Consider the following 21,869-nt stretch of genomic DNA (forward strand, 5'->3'; position numbering starts at 1 on the left):
TCTCCGGCATCCCCGCAGTTGCCCCCTAACTAGTCCCCTGCAGCCAGCCATCCCCCTTCCAGTCTGTTTTCCATGCTGTATCCAGAGCGGTTTACTTAAAATGCAGTGAAGTCACTCCTCTACTGAAGACCCCTCGGAGACGCTGCACTTTTCTTGGGACCAGAATCCTTAGCACAGCCTGCCGGGCCCCGTGTGATCTGGCGACCCCCTCCGTCAGCTCTGCTCACGCTGTCCCCGGCGTGCTTGCTGCGCTCTGGCCCCGGAGCACACTCCTGCCAGTCCCTGGAACGAGACCCCTTTCATCGCGTTTCAGAGCCTGGGCACATGCTGGTCCCTCCGGATGGGCACTCGCGGTCGCTTCCTCCGCGCTCCCCTGCCCCGAGCAGGGCAAGGTCGTCAGCTGGGGAGGGGAGAAGAGAAGCTGCCGGGCGGTGCTGAGCGCTCATCTTGAAATGAGTGACGATCAAGACAAAGCGTGACCCGTCCCGAGAACGCGTGTAGCACGAGTAGCCGACCAAGCCCAGGTCTGAAGGCAGGGTTGGATGGGACAGGTGAGGGGTTACCTAGGCCTCTTCATCTCAGTCCAAGTGCTTCCATACCCTTTGCTTCACTTATCAAGGTCAATGCCAGTTTGCAAGTTGTGAAATCCAGTGGCCAGCGTCCGCTTTCCCGCAGCGGTGGCCACGCTCCCCGGCCTCTGTTCACACCTCCCCTCTCTAGTTTCCTTCTCCCTCACTGGCCTCTCTTCCTCAGCCTCCTTTGCTGGCTCCTCTTCCTCTGCCGGATGCTGGACGCTGGATGTTGGAGTGTCCCGGAGCTCCGTTCTAGCTCCCTTTTCCTCGCTGTACCTCCTTTCTCCACGGCTGCAGAGTATGCTGTGTGACTTCCAAATTCATACCCACAGCCCAGACCACCCCCCGCTTCAGATCACATAGTCAGCTGCCTACTTGCTGTCTCCACCTGTGTGTCTGACGGGCGCTTTCAACTCTAATCGGTTTATTTTCTTATATTTTTTTTAATTTTTAATTTAAAAAAACTATTTATTTATTTTTCACTGCGTTGGATCTTCGTTGCTGCGCGTGGGCTTTCTCTAGTTGCGGCGAGCGGGGGCTACTCTTCGTCGTGGTGAGCGGGCTTCTCGTTGCGGTGGCTTCTCTTGCTGCGGAGCACGGGCTCTAGGCGCGTGGGCTCAGTAGTTGCGGCTTGTGGGCTCTAGAGGGCAGGCTCAGTGGTTGTGGCTCACAGGCTTAGTTGCTCCGCGGCATGTGGGATCTTCCTGGACCAGGGATCAAACCCGTGTCCCCTGCGTTGGCAGGCGGATTCTTAGCCACTGCGCCACCAGGGAAGTCCCTCTAATTGGTTTAAAACCCAATCCCCTGTTCTTTTGTGCTTCTCTGCTGTTCTTCCACGAGTCACTTAATAGCACCGCTGTGGCCGAAGGTCCTCATAGCTATCAGTAAGTCCTGTTGTTCCACCTGGAAAATGTATCCCTAATCCACCCACTCACGTCTCTACGGCTGCCCTCTTAGTCCAGCTTAGTCCAAACTGTCACATCTCGTGCCTGGACTCCAAAAGCACAGCCTTCTAACTTGTCTCCGTGCTTCCGTTGTTGCCCCTCTGTAGCCATTCTCCACAGAGGAGCCAGAGCCAGCTTTCAAAAACTTAAATGAGATTATGTTTCTTCTGTGCTTAAAGCCCTCCAGTGGCTTTCCGTTACCTTTAGAGTAAGATCAGAGCTCCTTGGCCTGGCCTCTGCCTGTTTCTGTGTCTTTATCAGCTACCTCTGTTGTTCACACTCACCTTTCTGTTCCTCAGTCATCCAAGCTTGTTCTCACTTCAGGGCCTTTGCAGTAGCAGTTCCCACTACCTGGAACGCTCTCTTCCCGGGATGTGGTGGTGTCTCAGCTCTGTAGAGAGGCCTTTCCTGACCACTTTGTCTAACAAGAATCCCTGCTTCTACACTTTGTCTCAGGACTGCCGCCCTCCTCCCCTCCTTCTCGTCCCTCCTTCCTTGTACTTCTCCTTGCCTTGCACTAGCTTATTTAGTTACCCGTGTCTGTATGGATGTCTGTCTCCTCAGTGAAACGTCAGCGCCATGATTCTTTTTCACCATGCATTCCCACCGCCTTACGTGACAAATGGGAGAGGCTCAATGAATAATTGAATGAATGTGCAGACAATTAGAAGCTCAGCATCACAGCAGAAGGTTTAAGTTTAGAAAACTAGAAAGAATGCAGTGCTTCTTTGGAGTCAGAAAGGTCTGCGTCTGCAGTCTTTGCTCTGCCACTTTGCTGGGAGATCTTGAATCTTCCCGAGCCTGTTTTCTTCATCTGTGAAATGGGGTTAGTGACAGCCCCCATCTCTGTCTTACTGTGAGGACTAAAGCTATTTAGTGTATTTAAGGGATCTGGCACACCGTTAAGTGCTTAGTAAATGTCAGTTCCTTTCCCCTTATGCCTTCTATGTGGCAAAGATGCTCAGGGTGTATAAACAACGTTTGGGCCTCTGACAGAACCCTCGGACTGAACCATTAAAAAGGTCCTGATTATGGCGACAGCTTAATGAATCTGCTGTTCAGATTTCTAGCAGAGTAACACTTGACATGTTAGCAGCTCTACCACTTTAGTCTATTATAATGGCCTCTCTCACCACCTTTTACTACCCATTTGTAAGTCTTTTTTCCTGGATTTTATTGTGTGTCGTTTGGTAGTGAGTAATGGTCCTCCTTTGGCTAGCTCAATAGCAACTGTTATTATTTTCAGTCTATATTAAGGGAAGGAGAGGAAAGGAAAATTTAGTTTAATGTGCTTGAAATACCAGAAATATTTTTTGAAGTCTGGGTTTACTAAATTTTAAGATGGTTTGTGTAGTCTAGATGATTCTGTATTAGAAGTGAAAAATGTACCACACGTTTTAATTTTGTTTTTCATACTTTTAGTTTTTACCCTATTTCAGTGTGCTGTAGCTGTTTAAGTTGAATTAAATTGATTCTGCCCCAGAGCTGGATGTTAGGAATCCAGATAAGGGTTAAGGCTTCGTCCCTGCCCTTAGAGGGCTCAGTGGGAAGACAACATGAGGGTACCTGTCACTTCCAGTGGTAACAAAGATACAGAGGAAGGGGAGGCCAAGGTATGTCAAGGCAGTCAATCGTTCCGGTCTCTGACAAGGTTTTTTTGAAATAATGCAGGCGAGAGAAACTGCAGAGAGGAGAAGGATCTAGCACCGATGAGGGCCTCTTCTCTCCCCCTTCTCTCTCCTGGCTCCACCACCTCATCCTGACCGCATCTTCTTTTTCCCAGAAGATAGCAACAGCTTTCCAGTTGGCCCTCCCTCAGTGCTTGCCCCCCTCCAGTCTTTTTTTGTTTTATAATTTTCTGTCTCAGTTTTATAACTTCCTCTCATTTTTATGAGTCTCTTTTTCTCCTTTATTTTTTAGATGATTGACACATACTTATCTTAAGTCTTCTTCAGATTGCTTTATTATTTTTATTTCCTTGAGTGTGAACTCATCCGTCAGATTGCTGTCTCTCATAATAGTGGGATTTTGTTTGCAACAGTGGTTTGTCTGTGTCAGCAGCCCTGCTCTGCCCGCCACCCTTGCTCCTCCCTGTGCGGTGGTTTTGAAGTTGCCTTGACTTGTCTCTCTAGGTCTTACTTTAGGGGCAAGAAGTTTGCATGGGTCTTCTTCCAACCGTGGGAGTTAAATTTCGGCTTTCTGCGGATGCCCTCATTATCATGGCAGCGGGTCTCCTCCTCTGTTTCTGACCTTTGGATACATCTTATTTGATTCTGAGTCCTGTAGTGCACCTTGACCATTTTTCTGTCTTGTCTGTTTTGCTGTCATTTACATATGTTTAGAGCAGATGGTAGGGGCTCTTGAGTGTACTCTCACCACCGTCCTGACGGGAGATCTCTCCATTCATTCTCTGCACATGGCACGTGTGTGGCCATGCACCTCGTCACACAGAGCCTCCCAGTGGCTCTCCTTTCCTTAACATGGCTGAGGTCTCCCTGCCTCACCTTCCAGCCTCACCTCCCTGCTCTCCACACTATGTCTTGACTCCGTTCGTATTGTTTTCCATGCTTAGAAGGTTCCATTTCCCTTCCCCCAGCTAACCTCTCATCAACTCTAGAGGCCCTTTTTTGGCATTCTTCCTGCCACCCCCAGTCTGGACACCCTGGGATGCTTGCCCGTAAGCTTCCCAGACTTCCACGGTGCCTGTGTTTCTCTTTGTAGCCTGTGGAGTAGTGATTTGTTTACACATCTGCCTCTAACACCAGGCCCTGCAGGCACTTCTGCAGCCCCAGCGCCCATTATAGTGTCTGGCCCAAGAAACGCACTCACAAGGGATTCTTCTGGAACTGCTCCAGAGTCTTCTACATGTTGGCTTGGTTTGAGTTCCTGGGAAAGCAGAGCCTGAGGTAACCACTTGGGTACAAGTGGTTTATTTGGGATGTGACTCCCAGCAGAAGGAAGGAGGGATGAGGGAGACTAAGGTAGGGATGGAGGCAAAGCCAGGAAGGCTGCGTTATGATCTGGTTACTGCTGTGGGCAGCTGGGCCTCTGCCCTGCCGGCCACCCTCTGAGGGATGGTGTAGACCCTACGTCAGCGCTGGCCCTCTGAAGGACGGGAGACTGGGACATTCACCCAACAGCTCTCTTCCTCCACTGGTTAGGGTTTCCCCTGGAGCTGTAAGTGGGTCTGCACTTGCCCGCTGCCCTGCTGGCCGGCTCAGAGAGCTCTGGGAAAGGGCCCAAGGCAGCAGAGAGATGCCGTGGCCGCTGGCGGAGGGACTATCTGTCTACAAGAGCTGTCAACGCAGCCGCAGCTGAAATCCCAGGGAGGCCCAGGCCGTGTGGCAAGGGGCGTGAGCAGCATCTGCTACCCATATATACTCTCGTTTAATCCTCACAGTGTCCTGTGGAGGAAAACTCACCTTGCTTTCCAAGAATCACGGAGTTAGAATCTGAAGCCATTTTGTCTGATTTCAAAGCCACTGCTCTTTTTATCCAGAGCGGTTCCCAGCATCCCTTCATTCGATACCTTTGCTGAGCACCGACTGTGCACCGTGATGGACCAGGTCGCTCATGGATCTGCCAGGTTGGCTAGATTCATCCAAAGCCACACTTGCCCCTGGATGTAGGGATGGGCCCAGGGGGGTGGGCGGACCTTGCAGTCGTCATGCATACCTTATGACTCTGTTTGCTCTTCCTAAGCCCAGCCTGCATCCAGGTAGCTGTGTGCCCCCCTCACTTGCTGTGCACCTGTGTCAAATCACTTCTCTCCTTCTCCTCCATGAAGGAGACATGTGGTACCTACCTGGTGTGGTTGTCCTGAGGTGACCTGGATAACATAGTTGGCGTGGGTCCTGGCACGTGGCAGGTGCTCACTGTGTTTAAATTCAACAGAATCTGGGACAGAATCGATGGGGAAAACTTAGGAAAGTGGGTCGGTGACAAGGCCATAGCAGAAAGCTGAGTCCTCCCACTTCCCTCCCTTTTGGAAAAACAGGCCGGACCTTCTGAAAGTGCTCCGAGAACTGCTTCTGGAACAGATGTGCTTGAGAGAGCAGGAAGCTTCGGGAGAACACCTTGATGGTAAAACGGAGAAGACACGTGGGCAGATGGCCGTTCAGCTAAGAGGTGAACTCGGACATTTCATCCAAGCCAACTTGTCTTCCAAGCCACGTGATGAACTCAAGTGGCCTCCGGGAGCCCAGCTAGCAAAGGCGGCGGAGGCGTCCAAGGTGGAACAGAAAGATGCCTCCGCACAGACCATGGCTGTGGAGGGCGACACGGTCAGATTCAGACACGAGGGCACGGGAGAGCCTTGGGGAGAGCAACCAACAGACGCCGTATCCAGCGCCGAGCGTCAGCCGGAGAGCTCGCGCAGGATGCCAGGGCGGCAGGCCGCTGCCCTCTCCTTCCCCAGGGGGACCGAAAAAGTAAGTTTTCCCACATATTACTTACTTAGTTACTTATTAAATGTAGACAAAAAACTTAAAAATCACCTCCGATCCCACTACTTTTTAAAAATTTGTATAAAGTCTGGTGTCTCTCTCTGCCTGTACTTATCTTGGCCTCTACCTAGAGGTGTGTGTCCATCCTGCTCTTCCCCAAAGTGTTACCAACATTTCCTCCCTCCCTCTCTCCTCCCCCATCCCAGCCCTCTCTTATTTGTCTATAACTCGTGATATCTCTGTGTTTTCATTATAAAAGCAGAGTCACGTGTGTACATCTGTCTGTAGCTTACTGTTCCGTGTCATGTATCAGGAACATCTTTCCTTGTAATGGCTGCTAAGGTTCCATTGTGGGGAATGTACCAAAGTTTACGTAATTTTCCCCTGTTGATGGACCTTTACTTTTGCCGGTTGCAGTAAAACTGGAATGACCTGACTTTAGGGGTAGGGACGAAAACCTAGGTTTTATTTTGTACGGACTTTGTGTCTTAGAGGTACCGTTCTGTGGGCTTTGTCTCCATTCTCTTATCCTTACAACACCCGTCAGAGGTGAGGAAGCCAGGTCCCGAGTGCCCATGGTCAGCCAGCTGTGAGGGGCCTGACTGCACAGCCGTGCCCTTTCCATGGGTCAGGCTTCCGTCTAGCCTGTGCTGGCCCGAGTGGTAGGGTCTGGTTTTGGTGGGTGAATGCCTGCGTTTTGCTTCAGTCAGGATGCATTCTCTAGATGCTTCTCCTCAGATACCATCAAATATGCCAGATTACGAAAAGCCAGGCTCTCCTGGCAATGTTTGATCGGACCTTTTACTAAAATCCTCCTGGGGAGGAGGGGTTGGGAATGAGGAGCCCCGCAGCAGGGAGATGGGAGTGGCGTGGCAGAGAAGGAGAGAGGTCGTGTTTGTGATGGGGCTGCAGCGACTGGTCTCCTTGTTTGTGGTGGGTGTTTTGTCGCTGAGAAATCAGCCATGCACACTGCTTCACAGCATCAGAATGGAGAATTAAGTTTATTTTCTGACCAGTAAATTACTGCTTTTGTGCATACCAAAGAGAGTTAGCTATATCATTAGCAAAATTGCTTTTGATTGTTTTAAATTATGCACCAAAACTGTAATTTCTAGAAAAGGGTTTTCTAAAGATATCAGTAGAGACCAAAAAAAAAAAAAAAAAAAAAAAAAAGACACTGCCATTATATTAACAGTACTCGAGATGCAAATTTGTGCCATTTGGCTAGAATAGAAATGCTGTCATCTGCCCCAGCTAGTTTAGTTTGTACCTGTGTATTAGGAAAACTAGATGTTGTGTGTGTGCATGTGTTTTTTTTTCCCCTGCTATTTGTGAGGGGAGATAGCATCCTATATTCAGGAAAATTGGATAATCAGATGAACTTAATTTCCCCAAATATATTGAAAAAAAATTTCCATTTGGAACTATCTTCCTGCTGGTATCTTCAAAAGGAAGGCTACTGTGTTTATTTTTTTAGCGTCTGCTATATATGCCAGGATTGTGCTAGATATTCTGTCCACGTATCATCACAGTTAACCTTCTCACCAAGCATATGAGTTAGGTAGGTATTACCTACATTTTGCATGTGAAGAAATATAAGCTCTGAAGGGCTCAGAAAATTGTCCAGAGTGACTCAGCCGTTGAGAGGAGTAGCAGGGGTGCAAAGTGGAGTCTGGTTTTAGAGGCAGACAGGGCTATTGTAACCCCACCTTTCTCAGGAAGGGAGGAGCTCTCTTACCACCAGTTTGGCCTCCGGTCTATGCAACGTAGAAGAAAATTTAATGGTCTTCCCTGTGGTCTTTGGTTAGTCAAGGAATCAGTAATCCTTGAGCTTAGGCTAGAACTGTGGCATCCCGTTAAAAAGAACATCTTTGCCGCCCAGGGGCGAAACAGGGAGACGGGACATGCTTCTGGTTTAGTTACAGAGGCGAGATGCTGGGTTGTACAGACACAGCCGTGATTGCATTGGGCCTCGCCGCTCACCTGCTCTGAGTCCTTGGGTCAGTCACCTGACTTTCAGTGGCTCCAAGGGGATCATCGTGACCTGGCACCAGGGGCTGGCGTGCTGGCTCGGTGAGGCAGTGTGTGGCGAGTGCCTCGGGCCGTGTCCGTGGTAGGAGCTCAGGGTATGTGCATTCCCGGTCCCCCTTCCCTCCCCAAGTGAGAAGTTCCAGGGTGCCATCTTTAATAAGGTGGTAGGTGGGATTCTGTTCGGCATCCATAAGGTAGCATTTTGTGTGGTGTTATTTTGGAAGCGGCGTTAGGGTGACTGACGGCAGCCTTCCAGCCTGAAATTGGCTTTGGCATTTGTGCACTTGCAGCTATCTTCTCTGCTGCCATATGACACACAGATTTGGATCCAAGAATAGAGACTGGTGGAGACTGAGGACCAAGCAAGTGACTTATTTTCCAGCCCTTTTTGATGAGGCGTCCACCTCCTCCCGAGTGGTCCCTGACACCACCGCAGACTGCTCTTGTCCTTGAACCTGTTCTCTCCCCTTGCGTGGAATTTCAGGGCAGAAAGGCTCTCACTTTTCTTAACTGGGCAGTAGAGGTTGAAGAGCTAGTCTGAGGCTCAGATCTCCAGCTTTCTTATTGTATGATACTGGGCTGGTTGTTTGACGTCTCAGTTCTTCATCTGGAAAATAGGTATGATAACTTCTGTAATCCTGTGAGCTCCGGGAATGCAGAGTTCACCCGAGGATTACGGGAGTACATGCTTGAAAGCATTTGACATCCCAGAACGTGCAAGAAGGGCTCCTTCTTCTTCTTTCCTTCTTGAGAGCCTTTGCTGATTTCCTCCTTTCCAGGGTCCCAACCATTATTGACTACAATCAATTTTAGAACATAACCTTATCCCAGGCAGAAGCCCCGAACGCATTAGCAGTCACCTCCTATTTCCCCCACCTGCACACCCCTGGCTGAAGGCAGCCACTAAGCTTTTTTCTGTCTTTATAGATTTGCCTGTTCTGGATATTTCATATAAATGGAATCACGTAGTCTGTGATCTTTGGTGACTAGCTTCTTCCACTTAGCGTAACGTTTTCAAGGTTCGTTCATGCTGTAGCAGGTATCTGTAGTTCATTTCTTTTTATGGCCGAGTGATAGTCCGTTGTATGGATATACCACATTTTATTTATCCATTCATTAGTTGATGGACATTTGGGCAGTTGCTACCTTTCGGATATTATGAATAACGTTGCTGTGAACATTCATGTACAAGTTTTTGTGTGTACATGTGTTTTTATTTCTCCGGGGTATAGATCTAGGAGTGGAATTGCTAGGTCATGTAGTGACTCTGTTTCACGGTTTGAGGAACTGCCAGACTCTTTTCTAAAGTGGCTGCAGCTGGTTTACAAAAGTTTTCACCAGCATGTGAGGGCTCCAATTTCTCCACAACCTCACCAGCAATTGTTATTATCTTTTCGATGATAGCCATCCTAATGGGTAGGGAGTGGTGGTATTTCATTATGACTTGATTTGCATTTCCCTGATGATGAATGATTTGAACATCTTTTCATGTGCTTATTGACCATATGTATATCTCCTTTTGAGAAATGTCTTTCAGATCCTTTGCCCATCTTTTAACTGAGTTATTTGTGTTTGTTTATTTATTTATTTATGGCCGCGTTGGGTCTTTGTTGCCGCAGGCGGGCTTTCTCTAGTCACGGCGAGCGGGGGCTACTCTTCATTACAGTGCGCGGGCTTCTCATTGCGGTGGCTTCTCTTGTTGCGGAGCACAGGCTCTAGGCACGCGGACTTCAGTAGTTGTGGCACGTGGGCGCAGTAGTTGTGGCTTGCAGGCTCTAGAGCGCAGGCTCAGTAGTTGTGGCGCTCGGGCTTAGTTGCTTCGCGGCATGTGGGATCTTCCCAGACCAGGGATCGAACCCGTGTCCCCTGCACCGGCAGGCGGATTCTTAACCACTGTGCCACCAGGGAAGTCCTAGGCCTCTTAAGTTATTATTTGTATGTTCATTCCACAAATAGTTGTTGAGCACCTACTATATTACTAGTTCTTGTGCTCGAAGCTGTGGGTAGAGTATGAATAAGAAATGCAGAATCCATGAACCCTAAAGCTTATAGGCTGGTGCAGAAGATAGACAAAGAACAAGTAATTGCATAGGCATTTAATTATTATGGTCCTAATGTTTTTCCGAGGAGAATTCCGAGGGGGCAGTGAGTATATAACAGGGAAATCAAGGCCCATTCTCCTGAGGAAGGCACATTTGATCTGAGTCCTAATGAATGTGTTGGGATTAGAGGGAGAGGTGGGGGTGGGCAAGAAAAAGTATTCTAGGCAGTGGAGATAGCATATGCCAAGGTCCTGAGGTGGAAGGAACAAAGCATTTTGAGGAACTGGTAGGAGGTCTCTGTGGCTGGAGGATGGGGGGGTGGGGAGGGGTAGTAACTCAGGCTGCAGTCGTGCACAACACGTGGGCTGTGGTAAAGACTGTGACCTTTGCCATACGAGAACTGGGGAACAATTAAAATAGTTTTAAGCAGGAGCGGGGGAATGTTGCCTGTTTTGGTGCAGTATGGCAAGTGGGTTAGAAAGGGCAAGAATGAGTGTGGGGAGACACCTCAGGAGGCTGTTTCTGTGGCCTGGATGAGAGCTCACAGCGTCTTGGAGTTGGGTGGTGGCCGCGGAGGATGAGAAGCGACAGAAGAATTCAGAGACACCTTGGGAGTTGGAGTTAGTGGAACCCGGTGAGTGATGCAAGTGGGTGAGACGCATAAAGGGAATTTTATTTTATTTTATTTTATTTTTTATCACCCCCTCACCCCCACCCCCCCCACCGCTTTCCCCCCGTTGGTGTCCATACGTTTGTTCTCTACATCTGTGTCTCAATTTCTGCCCTGCAAACCGGTTCATCTGTACCATTTTTCTAGGTTCCACATATATGCGCTAACATACGATATTTGTTTTTCTCTTTCTGACTTACTTCACTCTATATGACAGTCTCTAGATCCATGCACGTCTGTACAAATGACCCAATCTCGTTCCTTTTTATGGCTGAGTGATATTCCATTGTATATATGTACCACATCTTCTTTATCCATTCGTCTGTCGATGGGCATTTAGGTTGCTTCCATGACCTGGCTACTGTAAATAGTGCTGCAGTGAACATTGGGGTGCATGTGTCTTTTTGAATTATGGTTTTCTCTGGGTATATGCCCAGTAGTGGGATTCCTGGGTCATATGGTAATTCAATTTTTAGTTTTTTAAGGAACATCCATACTGTTCTCCATAGGGGCTGTATCAATTTACATTCCCACCAACAGTGCAAGAGGGTTCCCTTTTCTCCACACCCTCTCCAGCATTTGTTGTTTGTAGATTTTCTGATGATGCCCATTCTGACTGGTGTGAGGTGATAACCTCATTGTAGTTTTGATTTGCAGTTCTCTAATAATTAGTGATGTTGAGCAGCTTTTCATGTGCTTCTTGGCCATCCATATGTCTTCTTTGGAGAAATGTCTATTTAAGTCTTCTGCCCATTTTTGGATTGGGTTGTTTGCTTTTTTTAATATTGAGCTGCATGAGCTGTTTATATATTTTGGAGATTAATCCTTTGTCCGTTGATTAGTTTGCAAATATTTTCTCCCATTCTGAGGGCTGTCTTTTTGTCTTGTTTATGGTTTCCTTTGCTGTGCAAAAGCTTTGAAGTTTCATTAGGTCCATTTGTTTATTTTTGTTTTCATTTCCATTACTCTAGGAGGTGGATCAAAAAAGATCTTGCTGTGATTTATGTCAAAGAGTGTTCTTCCTATGTTTCCCTCTAAGAGTTTTATACTATCCGGTCTTACATTTAGGTCTCTAATCCATTTTGAGTTTATTTTTGTGTATGGTGTTAGGGAGTTTTCTAATTTCATTCTTTTACATGTAGCTGTCCAGTTTTCCCAGCACCCACTTATTGAAGAGACTGTCTTTTCTCCATTGCATATCCTTGCCTCCCTTGTCATAGATTAGTTGACCATAGGTGCATGGGTTTATCTCTGGGCTTTCTATCTTGTTCCGTTGATCTATGTTTCTGTTTTTATGCCAGTACCATATTGTCTTGATTACTGTAGCTTTGTAGTATAGTCTGAAGTCAGGGAGTCTGATTCCTCCAGCTCTGTTTTTTCCCTCAAGACTGCTTTGGCTATTCGGGGTCTTTTGTGTCTCCAAACAAATTTTAAGATTTTTTGTTCTCGTTCCGTAAAAAATGCCATAGGTAATTTGATAGGGATTGCATTGAATCTGTAGATTGCTTTGAGTAGTATAGTCATTTTCACAATATTGATTCTTCCAATCCAAGAACATGGTATATCTCTCCATCTGTTGGTATCATCTTTAATTTCTTTCATCAGTGTCTTATAGTTTTCTGCATACAGGTCTTTTGTCTCCCTAGGTAGGTTTATTCCGAGGTATTTTCTTCTTTTTGTTGCAGTGGTAAATGGGAGTGTTTCCTTAATTTCTCTTTCAGATTTTTCATCATTAGTGTATAGGAATGCAAGAGATTTCTGTGCATTAATTTTGTATCCTGCAACTTTACCAAATTCATTGATTAGTTCTAGTAGTTTTCTGGTGGCATCTTTAGGATTCTCTATGTATAGTATCGTGTCATCTGCAAACGGTGACAGTTTTACTTCTTGTTTTCCAACTTGTATTCCTTTTATTTCTTTTTCTTCTCTGATTGCCGTGGCTAGGACTTCCAAAACTATGTTGAATAATAGTGGTGAGAGTGGACAGCCTTGCCTTGTTCCTGATCTTAGAGGAAATGCTTTCAGTTTTTCACCATTGAGAATGATGTTTGCTGTGGGTTTGTCATATATGGCCTTTATTATGTTGAGGTAGGTTCCCTCTATGCCCACTTTCTGGAGAGTTTTTATCAGAAATGGGTGTTGAATTTTGTCAAAAGCTTTTTCTGCATCTATTGAGATGATCATATGGTTTTCCTCCTTCAGTTTGTTAATATGGTTTTTCACATTGATTGATTTACATATATTGAAGAATCCTTGCATCCCTGGGATAAATCCCACTTGAGCATGGTGTATGATCCTTTGAATGTGTTGTTGGATTCTGTTTGCTGGTATTTTGTTGAGGATTTTTGCATCTGCATTCATCAGTGATATTGGTCTGTAATTTTCTTTTTTTGTAGTATCTTTGTCTGGTTTTGGTATCAGGGTGATGGTGGCCTCATAGAATGAGTTTGGGAGTGTTCCTTCCTCTGCAAGTTTTTGGAAGAGTTCGAGAAGGATGGGTGTTAGCTCTTCTCTAAATGTTTGGTAGAATTCACCTGTGAAGCCATCTGGTCCTGGACTTTTGTTTGTTGGAAGATTTTTAATCACAGTTTCAATTTCATTCCTTGTGATTGGTCTGTTCATATTTTCTGTTTCTTCCTGGTTCAGTCTTGGAAGGTTATACCTTTCTAAGAATTTGTCCATTTCTTCCAGGTTGTCCATTTTATTGGCATAGAGTTGCTTGTAGTAGTCTCTTAGGATGCTTTGTATTTCTGCAGTGTCTGTTGTAACTTCTCCTTTTTCATTTCTAATTTTATTGATTTGAGTCCTCTCCCTCTTTTTCTTGATGAGTCTGGCTAATGGTTTATCAACTTTGTTTATCTTCTCAAAGAACCAGGTTTTAGTTTTCTTGATCCTTGCTATTGTTTTCTTTGTTTCTATGTCATTTATTTCTGCTCTGATCTTTATGATTTCTTTCCCTCTGCTCACTTTGGGTTTTGTTTGTTCTTCTTTCTCTAGTTCCTTTAGGTGTACGGTTAGATTGTTTATTTGAGATTTTTCTTGTTTCTTGAGGTAGGCTTGTATAGCTATAAACTCCCCTCTTAGAACTGCTTTTGCTGCATCCCATAGGTTTTGGATCGTCGTGTTTTCATTGTCATTTGTCTCTAGGTTTTTTTTTAATTTCCTCTTTGATTTCTTCAGTGATCTCTTGGTTCTTTAGTAACGTATTGTTTAGCCTCCATGTGTTTGTGTTTTTCACGTTTTTTTCCCTGTAATTCATTTCTAATCTCATAGCGTTGTGGTCAGAAAAGATGCTCAATATGATTTCAGTTTTCTTAAATTTACTGTGGCTTGATTTGTGACCCAGGACGTGATCTATCCTGGAGAATGTTCCACGCGCACTTGAGAAGAAAGTGTAATCTGCTGTTTCTGGATGGAATGTCCTATAAATATCAATTAAATCTATCTGGTCTATTGTGTCATTTAAAGCTTCTGTTTCCTTATTTATTTTCATTTTGGATGATCTGTCCAGTGGTGTAAGTGAGGTGTTAAAGTCCCCCACTATTACTGTGTTACTGTCGATTTCCTCTTTTAGAGCTGTTAGCAGTTGCCTTGTGTATTGAGGTGCTCCTATGTTGGGTGCATATATATTTATAATTGTTATATCTTCTTCTTGGATTGATCCCTTGATCATTATGTAGTGTCCGTCCTTGTCTCTTGTGACATTCTTTGTTTTAAAGTCTATTTTATCTGATATGAGTATTGCTACTCCAGCTTTCTTTTGATTTCCATTGGCATGGAATATCTTTCTCCATCCCCTCACTTTCAGTGTGTATGTGTCCCTAGGTCTGAAGTGGGTCTCTTGTAGACAGCATATAGATGGGTCTTGTTTCTGTATCCATTCAGCAAGCCTGTGTCTTTTGGTTGGAGCATTTAATCTGTTCACGTTTAAGGTAATTATCGATATGAATGTTCCTGTGACCATTTGCTTAATTGTTTTGTGTTTGTTTTTGTAGGTCCTTTTCTTCTCTTGTGTTTCCCACTTCGAGAAGTTCCTTTAGCATTTGTTGTAGAGCTGGTTTGGTGGTGCTGAATTCTCTTAGCTTTTGCTTGTCTGTAAAGCTTTTGATTTCTCCATCGAATCTGAATGAGATCCTTGCTGGGTAGAGTAATCTTGGTTGTAGGTTCCTCCCTTTCATCACTTTAAGTATATCATGCCACTCCCTTCTGGCTTGTAGAGTTTCTGCTGAGAAATCAGCTGTTAACATTATGGGAGTTCCCTTGTATGTTATTTGTCGTTTTTCCCTTGCTGCTTTCAATAACTTTTCTTTGTCTTTAAGTTTTGCCAGTTTGATTACTATGTGTCTCGGCGTGTTTCTCCTTGGGTTTATCCTGTATGGGACCCTCTGCGCTTCCTGGGCTTGGGTGGCTATTTCCTTTCCCGTGTTAGGGAAGTTTTCGACTATAATCTCTTCAAGTATTTTCTCGGGTCCTTTCTCTCTCTCTTCTCCTTCTGGGACCCCTATAATGTGAATGTTGTTGCGTTTAATGTTGTCCCAGAGGTCTCTTAGGCTGTCTTCATTTCTTTTCATTCTTTTTTCTTTATTCTGTTCCGCAGCAGTGAATCCCACCATTCTGTCTTCCAGGTCACTTATCCGTTCTTCTCCCTCAGTTATTCTGCTGTTGATTCCTTCTAGTGTAGTTTTCATTTCAGTTATTGTATTGTTCATCTCTGTTTGTTTGTTCTTTAATTCTTCTAGGTCTTTGTTAAACATCTCTTGCATCTTCTCCATCTTTGCCTCCATTCTTTTTCCGAGGTCCTGGATCACCTTCACTATCATTATTCTGAATTCTTTTTCTGGAAGGTTGCCTATCTGCACTTCATTTAGTTGTTTTTCTGGGGTTTTATCTTGTTCCTTCATCTGGTACATAGCCCTCTGCCTTTTCATCTTGTCTATCTTTCTGTGAATGTGGTTTTTGTTCTACAGGCTGCAGGATTGTAGTTCTTCTTGCTTCTGCTGTCTGCCTTCTGGTGGATGAGGCTATCTAAGGGGCTTGTGCAAGTTCCCTCAGGGAATTTTAAAAATGGCTCCCAGTTTTGGTCTGTGCAGCAAGTGGAGGGTGGTCTGATTCACCGAGACAGAGGTCGTCGGAGTGCTGTAGCTGTGGGTTGCGGGCCTGGGGTGATAGAATGAAAGAGCCCAGCTTTCAGTTGACTTGGGAGGGCTGGTGGGCCATCAGAAATGTGTAGGTTGGGCGGGTTCGGAGCTCTGGGCCTGAGAAATAGCCACGGGACTAGGCACTTAGTGGCCCCCGAAAACCTTAGTAAGGGGTGGTTCTGGTGGCCTAGCGGGGTGAGAAGCAGATTGCCTTAGGCTTAGGAAAGGGTGGGAAGTGAGGAAATAGGTAAGGAGCTAGAAAACGTTTCCCAGAAGGTTGTGTGGGGAAAAGGACTGCTGTATAGGGAGCATCTGGAACGTTCAGAGAGACACGGCCGGGCTTAAGAGGGTGTCGAGGAGGAACAGCTTGGCACTTGTCAGTCAGAGGAGGGACCTGCCAAGACACAGATCTGCAGGCTGGGGGATAAACGGAGGTGCTGTTATCTGGACAGGCACTTTGAGTCCTGTTTTATAAGGTTGGCACGAGCGTGTTGACTGTGCGACCCGAGGAAGTGTATTCATTGTCTCCCTGGGTGTACTTTCAGGACGTGAAGAAGTCCCGCTTGCCCATCCTGATGAAACCATCGCGGTCACTAGGGGGCGTGTGCCGGCTCCCTGCCCCCCAGGAGGTGGTGGCCCAGCAGCAGGGGGAGCTGAAGGAGTTTAAAATTCGCAACAAGCAACGTCACCAGAAGTTAATTCTGGCTGAAGCAGTGATGGAGGGGAGGCCAGCGCCAGACAAAGCGCTCCTGAAAGGTAAGCACCAAGGAAACCGTATCCTCTGCGAGAAGATGAACGGCCTGACAGGACGGCCAGAAATGTCAGCCGCATTGTTTGGAATTGCAATACGTTTGAGTATAAATTTCATGAATTGCAGTGACTAATCTTGACTCTTGACAAATATGCAGTCGAGGGAACACGATAAGGAAAACTCATTTGTTGCTTTCGTTTTATTCCAGAGGGGGCAGAGGGGGACTGGTCGTGCTCCCAGGCCTTGTGAGGTCACTGCCCCCTTCACTTGCAGTTGTCTGGGGGCTCCATCTGTGGAGGCCTCAGTCCTCTTTGCAGGGTTCTCTGGATGGCCAGGCCGCAGTTGTTCGGGCCCTTCGGGGCTCATTCCAAACCCTACTGCCCTTATGCCTTCTAGAAGTGACCTGCCTCCCTACTCACTTGGAACCTGCTGTCTTTGCTCTCCTGGGAGCTCCCCAAGTAGAGAGCCTTGGGGTTACAGAGTATCAGGGTGAGACTCCTAGACTTGGAGGGAGCACGTCAGTGGGATCCTCTAGGCCGAGACAGTGGTGCTTAAGCGATGTTGCCCCTTTGAGAGTCTGAGGAAAGCTGAGGGCCTTCTCATGCGTGTAGCACCGTCCACCATCTTTAGCGCGCTCGTGAATCCACAGGAGCACTTCTTTTGACTCCTGATTTTGAACTTCTGCTCTAAGCGAATGACAGCAGCACACAGTAACAAGAACGGCAACAGTGATCTTTTATGTATTTATTCGGAAAGGGTGTATCAGGTCCTCCTGTGTGCCAGGCACTAGGGAGATAGCGAACAAAAGAGACCGAGTCTGTGTCCAGCTTGTATATCACAGGGGGAGGAAGACAGTAAGCCGTGAGCAGATGTATCGTGTGTGAAATGATCGGTGCTGTGGAGGGAGATAAAGGCGGTGAAGGACACGGGTAATGTGGAGCGGGGGTCGGGTTTGCTAAGGTACGTGGAGTCGTAGAGAGAGCCTCCCCGATGAGGCGATATTCGGGCGGAACCAGGAGGAGAAGGGGTCAGGGAGGTGGTAGACCCGCTAGGCCCTCGTAGACCAGTCTAGGACTTTGTCTTTTACTCCGGGTAAGATTGGAAACGGCCAGAGGGTTTTGAGCAGCGAAGTCACGTGATCTGACTTATGCTTTAAAGCAGGGATTGGCAAACTGTGACCTGTGGGCCAGGCTCGCCGTGGGTTTTTGTAAAGTTTTATGGGAACACGGCCCCCTGCGTTCATTTGCGCGTTGTCTGCGATGGCCTTTGCGCTGTGATGCAGGGTTGAGTAGTTGTGATGGAGACCCTGGGGCTTGCAGTCTCAAGTATTCGTTATTTGGCTTTTGAAGAAAAGTAGGCTGGCCTCTGCTTTAAAGGGTCACTTTTAACGTGAACCATGGGAAGGATGGAGATGTCATACCCTGAGATGGAAGGATTGAGGAGAGCCAGCCTCGGGGGGCCTCAGGGGTCTGGTTTGGAACTCTTGAGATGCCTGTTGCAGGAGAGGTCTGGGCCAGCTCAGCATGTTGCTGGTATCTGAAGCTCTGAGGCTTGGAGACAAAGGAGGGTAGGTCTGGGAACCAAGCCTGGGCCTGAGAAGGAGCAGCCAGTGGGGTGGGCGGCCCAGGGAGCATGGCCTCCCGAAGCCGAGTGGAGAGCAGATTAGCTGTGTCGGATATGCTAGTGAGACAAGTAAGTCAAGGACTGGGGCTTGGCCTTGGGATTTAGCGCTGGGGGAGTCCTTTGGGGACCTTGAAGGGCGCTGTTTCCACGGAGCGGGCAGGGCTACTGGCGTGGGTTCCGGAGAGAATGGAGGAGAGAAATTGGATACAACAAGAATAGGCAACTTGGGGGGGGCGGGGGTTTGCCATAGAGGGGTGGAGAGGAGCAGGGCAGTCGGGGGCCACAGTGGCCATGAATCTCGAGGGATTCCATGACTCGGGACGGTGGGTGTCTGCAGGAAGGCGGGTGTTATCAGTGGTGTAGTCTCACGGCATGAGCTGCGAAGCCGGAGTTCTTAGGGAAGAGAGAGAATGGTCTGGAAGTGTCAGTGAAGAGCGGAGGTGCTCACACATTTCCAGGCCCGTAGTACAAGGGGAAGAAGCGTCCACTCCTGGGGAGCTTGCAGGAGAAGCAGTGTTTGCTGAGGAAGGGTGGGAGACCGAGGTGGACGACTGCGTCCGAGCGGGGGGTTTTCAGAGCGGTTCAGGCCTGGGAGGTGACTGGGGGCCTCGGCCTGCCCGTGGTGGTAAAATAAAACGAGTGCCCGTTACTTACTGAGCCCCGCTGTCCACTTTACGTACATGATCTTGTTGAATCCTCCTAACAGTCCTCTGAGGCAGGGACGCTAATTATTCCCATCTGATCGTTGAGGCAGCAGTTTGAGAGATAAAGGGACTTGGCTACGGTCACACTGTCGCTGACATCCCAACCCGGATCGGAACCAGCCTGCCTGATTTCAGAGCCTTTACTTTTCCCCTACTGTTTCTGGGAGCCTAGTACATGATACCGTGCGTATGGATTTTACGTTGAGCCACGTAGCCAGAGGTATTTTCTGTTTAATCTTAGGTTCTCTTTTGGGTTTACCACAGTTGAGGTTTTAAGATAAGTTGGGCTTTGGTACGATTGCTCTTCCCTCCCTCCTTCCTTTCCCAGCCTCCTTCATCCATCCATCTACCCATCCAGGCACCTGTTCACTCATGCAGTGAATATTCCCCAAGCGCCTGCTGTGTTCCTGGCGTCACGCACAGGGTGTAGGGCAGAGAGGGGAAGAAGATGCAGTCTCTGCCTTCTGAGGGCTCCCTGTCTCCTGGGGCGGGGACCGTGCAGTGTGAGCAGGACAGGGACCGCGGCACAGGTGGCTGAGCCGCACAGAGGCCCTGGCACCTTGCCCAGGGCTTGCCATTTGCGCTTAACAATGTTTTGATTTCTTGCTGAGACCCTGGGGTGCCTCAGCCAGGGGCTACTTCTGCAGCTGCCTGGAAGGCCCCTGAGGCCCCTCTTCTTGGGAAAAGCGGGCATGAGTCTATAGAATTCATTTTCTCACTCATGGTTTTTCAAGAGCCTGGACTTCAACCGTTTCAGACAAGCTGCGGTATATTTATGCTTTTTATGTCCTGTTATGGCAGCTCGATAGATTAATTTTATCTTATGAATTGCATTTTGCCTCCCCAGTGTTTTTATTTTCCCTGTTGTATCTTTGTGTTCTTCTTAGTTGCTTGGCTAAGTTTCAAGCCTATGGTTTTATCTGCTTTTCTTTCTCTTTGTGGATGCCTGTAGCCCAGCCCCTCGTGGGAGCAGCCTACCGGGACAGCCCGGGAGAGCGAGAAGGACCCAAAGCCATGCCCTGTGTCTGGAGAGACAAGGAAAGGGACGAGGATCAACAGGCCAGCTGCGAGACCGGTCAGAATTCACCCGCTATGCCTATTGAACCGCTACTTTGTGCCGGGCGCCATTTGGGGTGTTTCATAAAAAGATTATTACTAAGCCCTGCAACAGCCATCCTAGGGCGTCGTCACTGTTCCCATGTGACACTTGAGGAGGCTGAGGGTTTTGAGAGTCAGGGTGTAGTAGGATGTCGGAGCTTGCAGTCCATTGGTCTGGCACTTTTCTACCAGGCAGCGGCCTGGGCTCTGGTGGTCCAGCCTCAGAGGACTCAGTGCCTGCCCGCAGGGGCCTCGCCCTCAGCCAGCCGTCCTCAGCGTTCCTGCAGTGCTGGCTGGTGTGAGGTGGGCACGTCGGCCTCCCGCCGCCCGGGGGGTGGGGTGGACGAGGGGCAAGCCTGAGCTGACACCTGGTTTGGGGGTTTGTCAGGTGGGTCGGTGGGAAAGGTACAGAGACGTGAGCGAGGCCCCAGGCAAGCTGTATCCTTCTTAGAATTATGAAGTATCGCAGGCATACAGATAAGTACAAAGAATAATAACAATATTCATGATCCCATTCAACCACAAACAGATGCTTACATTTTTTCTTTTACCTTAGATTCTTTTTTTCCCCCTTAATTAAAAAAAAAAAGTCACCATTAAGGTGGCCCTGATTCACTCTGTAAGAAATTATTGTCTTCAGGATCCTAAATTTGTCATGGGGAAATCCAGTCTCTGGGGAAATACTGAGCTGTGGGCCCTGTTCCCAATGGCGTATGCTTCCCAAGGCCTGCAGTCAGTGCGCTGAGTGCGTGGTCACAGGCTTCCGCGTGTTCTGGGCTTTGAGGAGAAAGCCACTCTCCCAGATAATCAAGTGCCCTTTAGCTGAACTGTAGGAAGGTCCAGAACTGCACTGTTTCCTATAATGTAAATAAATGGGCCTGGGGACATCTTTTGATTTCTCGTTCGTGGTTAGTTGGTTACTAAAGGCTTCTTGACTGATTGGCAGTTTCCCCTTTCCTCTCAAATCCCCATCATGAGTGACCTTTTTTCCTTTTTCTTATTGTGCTTGCCTCTGCCTGAATTTCCTCGCTTTAACTGTTGACCAGCTGATGCCTCATCCTTCTGGTCTCTGCTTAAACGTCACTTTCCAGGGAAGGCCTTCCTGAACATTCCCATCAGCCCGCCATGTTTTGGTCTCGTAGCGACTTTGCTCAGTGACTGCCCTGCACGAGGCTGGTACTGCCTGTGATGGCTTCACTGCTGGCTCTTCCTCAGTAGCTCCTGGACAGAAACTTGAGAAATGGGTGAAGGGGGTGCCACAGTCATTACTGGCCTTCACATCGAGGGTTGAGGACTGTCTTTCCTTGTTATGCCCGCCTGAGATGGGGACCCCAGTTGCAGGAGGGATATATCAGGAGGCAGTATTCAGGCGGTTGGACCACCAGGCTTGGACAGGGGGCTCTGCTGCTTACTAGCCCTGAACCTTGGGCAAGTTCTTATCTCTAAACATCAATTTCCTCTTTTGTAAAATGGGGTTATGAGTGACGCCTCACAGGGTTGTTGTGACGATTAAATGGACAGCATAGGTGAGGTGCTGGGTGCCTGGGCCAGGCGCCAGCACATAGTTATGTGTCCTGACGCCTTGATACACCTGCAGGTTCACACTGTACACTACGGCTTATAATCCTCCATCTCTCACACCCTCTCACACCTTCTCAAGTCAAAATTATGAGTGTCAAGTGTCTGAGTGTGTTGTAAGGAGCAGAGTTTAAAGTGGAGGTCTAAGTGTGGATGTGAGGATGACACCTCCCAGTCATGATGAGGGGGTGTGTGTGTGTGTGTGTGTGTGTGTGTGCACGTGTGTGTGTGTGTCTAAACAGTCTATGTCACAAAAGGACACATGTACAGGGC

The 21,869-nt window shown here is 47.7% G+C and overlaps 1 protein-coding gene across 6 annotated transcripts in view; it reads left to right on the plus strand.

Moving 5' to 3' along the window:
• CDK5RAP2 (CDK5 regulatory subunit associated protein 2) overlaps positions 1-21,869 on the plus strand; it is a 182,187-nt gene that overhangs the window by 115,421 nt on the left and 44,897 nt on the right. For 5 of the 6 annotated variants that reach the window (XM_068552134.1, XM_068552135.1, XM_068552138.1 and 2 more), the window contains 3 exons: positions 5,514-5,946; positions 16,388-16,598; positions 19,873-19,995. In XM_068552134.1, the coding sequence (XP_068408235.1) occupies positions 5,514-5,946; positions 16,388-16,598; positions 19,873-19,995 (767 nt within the window). The remainder of the gene's footprint in view (positions 1-5,513; positions 5,947-16,387; positions 16,599-19,872; positions 19,996-21,869) is intronic. The other variant, XM_068552136.1, reaches the window with a different exon arrangement.

This window comes from Eschrichtius robustus, chromosome 10 (genome assembly GCF_028021215.1).
Source record: "Eschrichtius robustus isolate mEscRob2 chromosome 10, mEscRob2.pri, whole genome shotgun sequence".
Taxonomy (NCBI): domain Eukaryota; kingdom Metazoa; phylum Chordata; class Mammalia; order Artiodactyla; family Eschrichtiidae; genus Eschrichtius; species Eschrichtius robustus.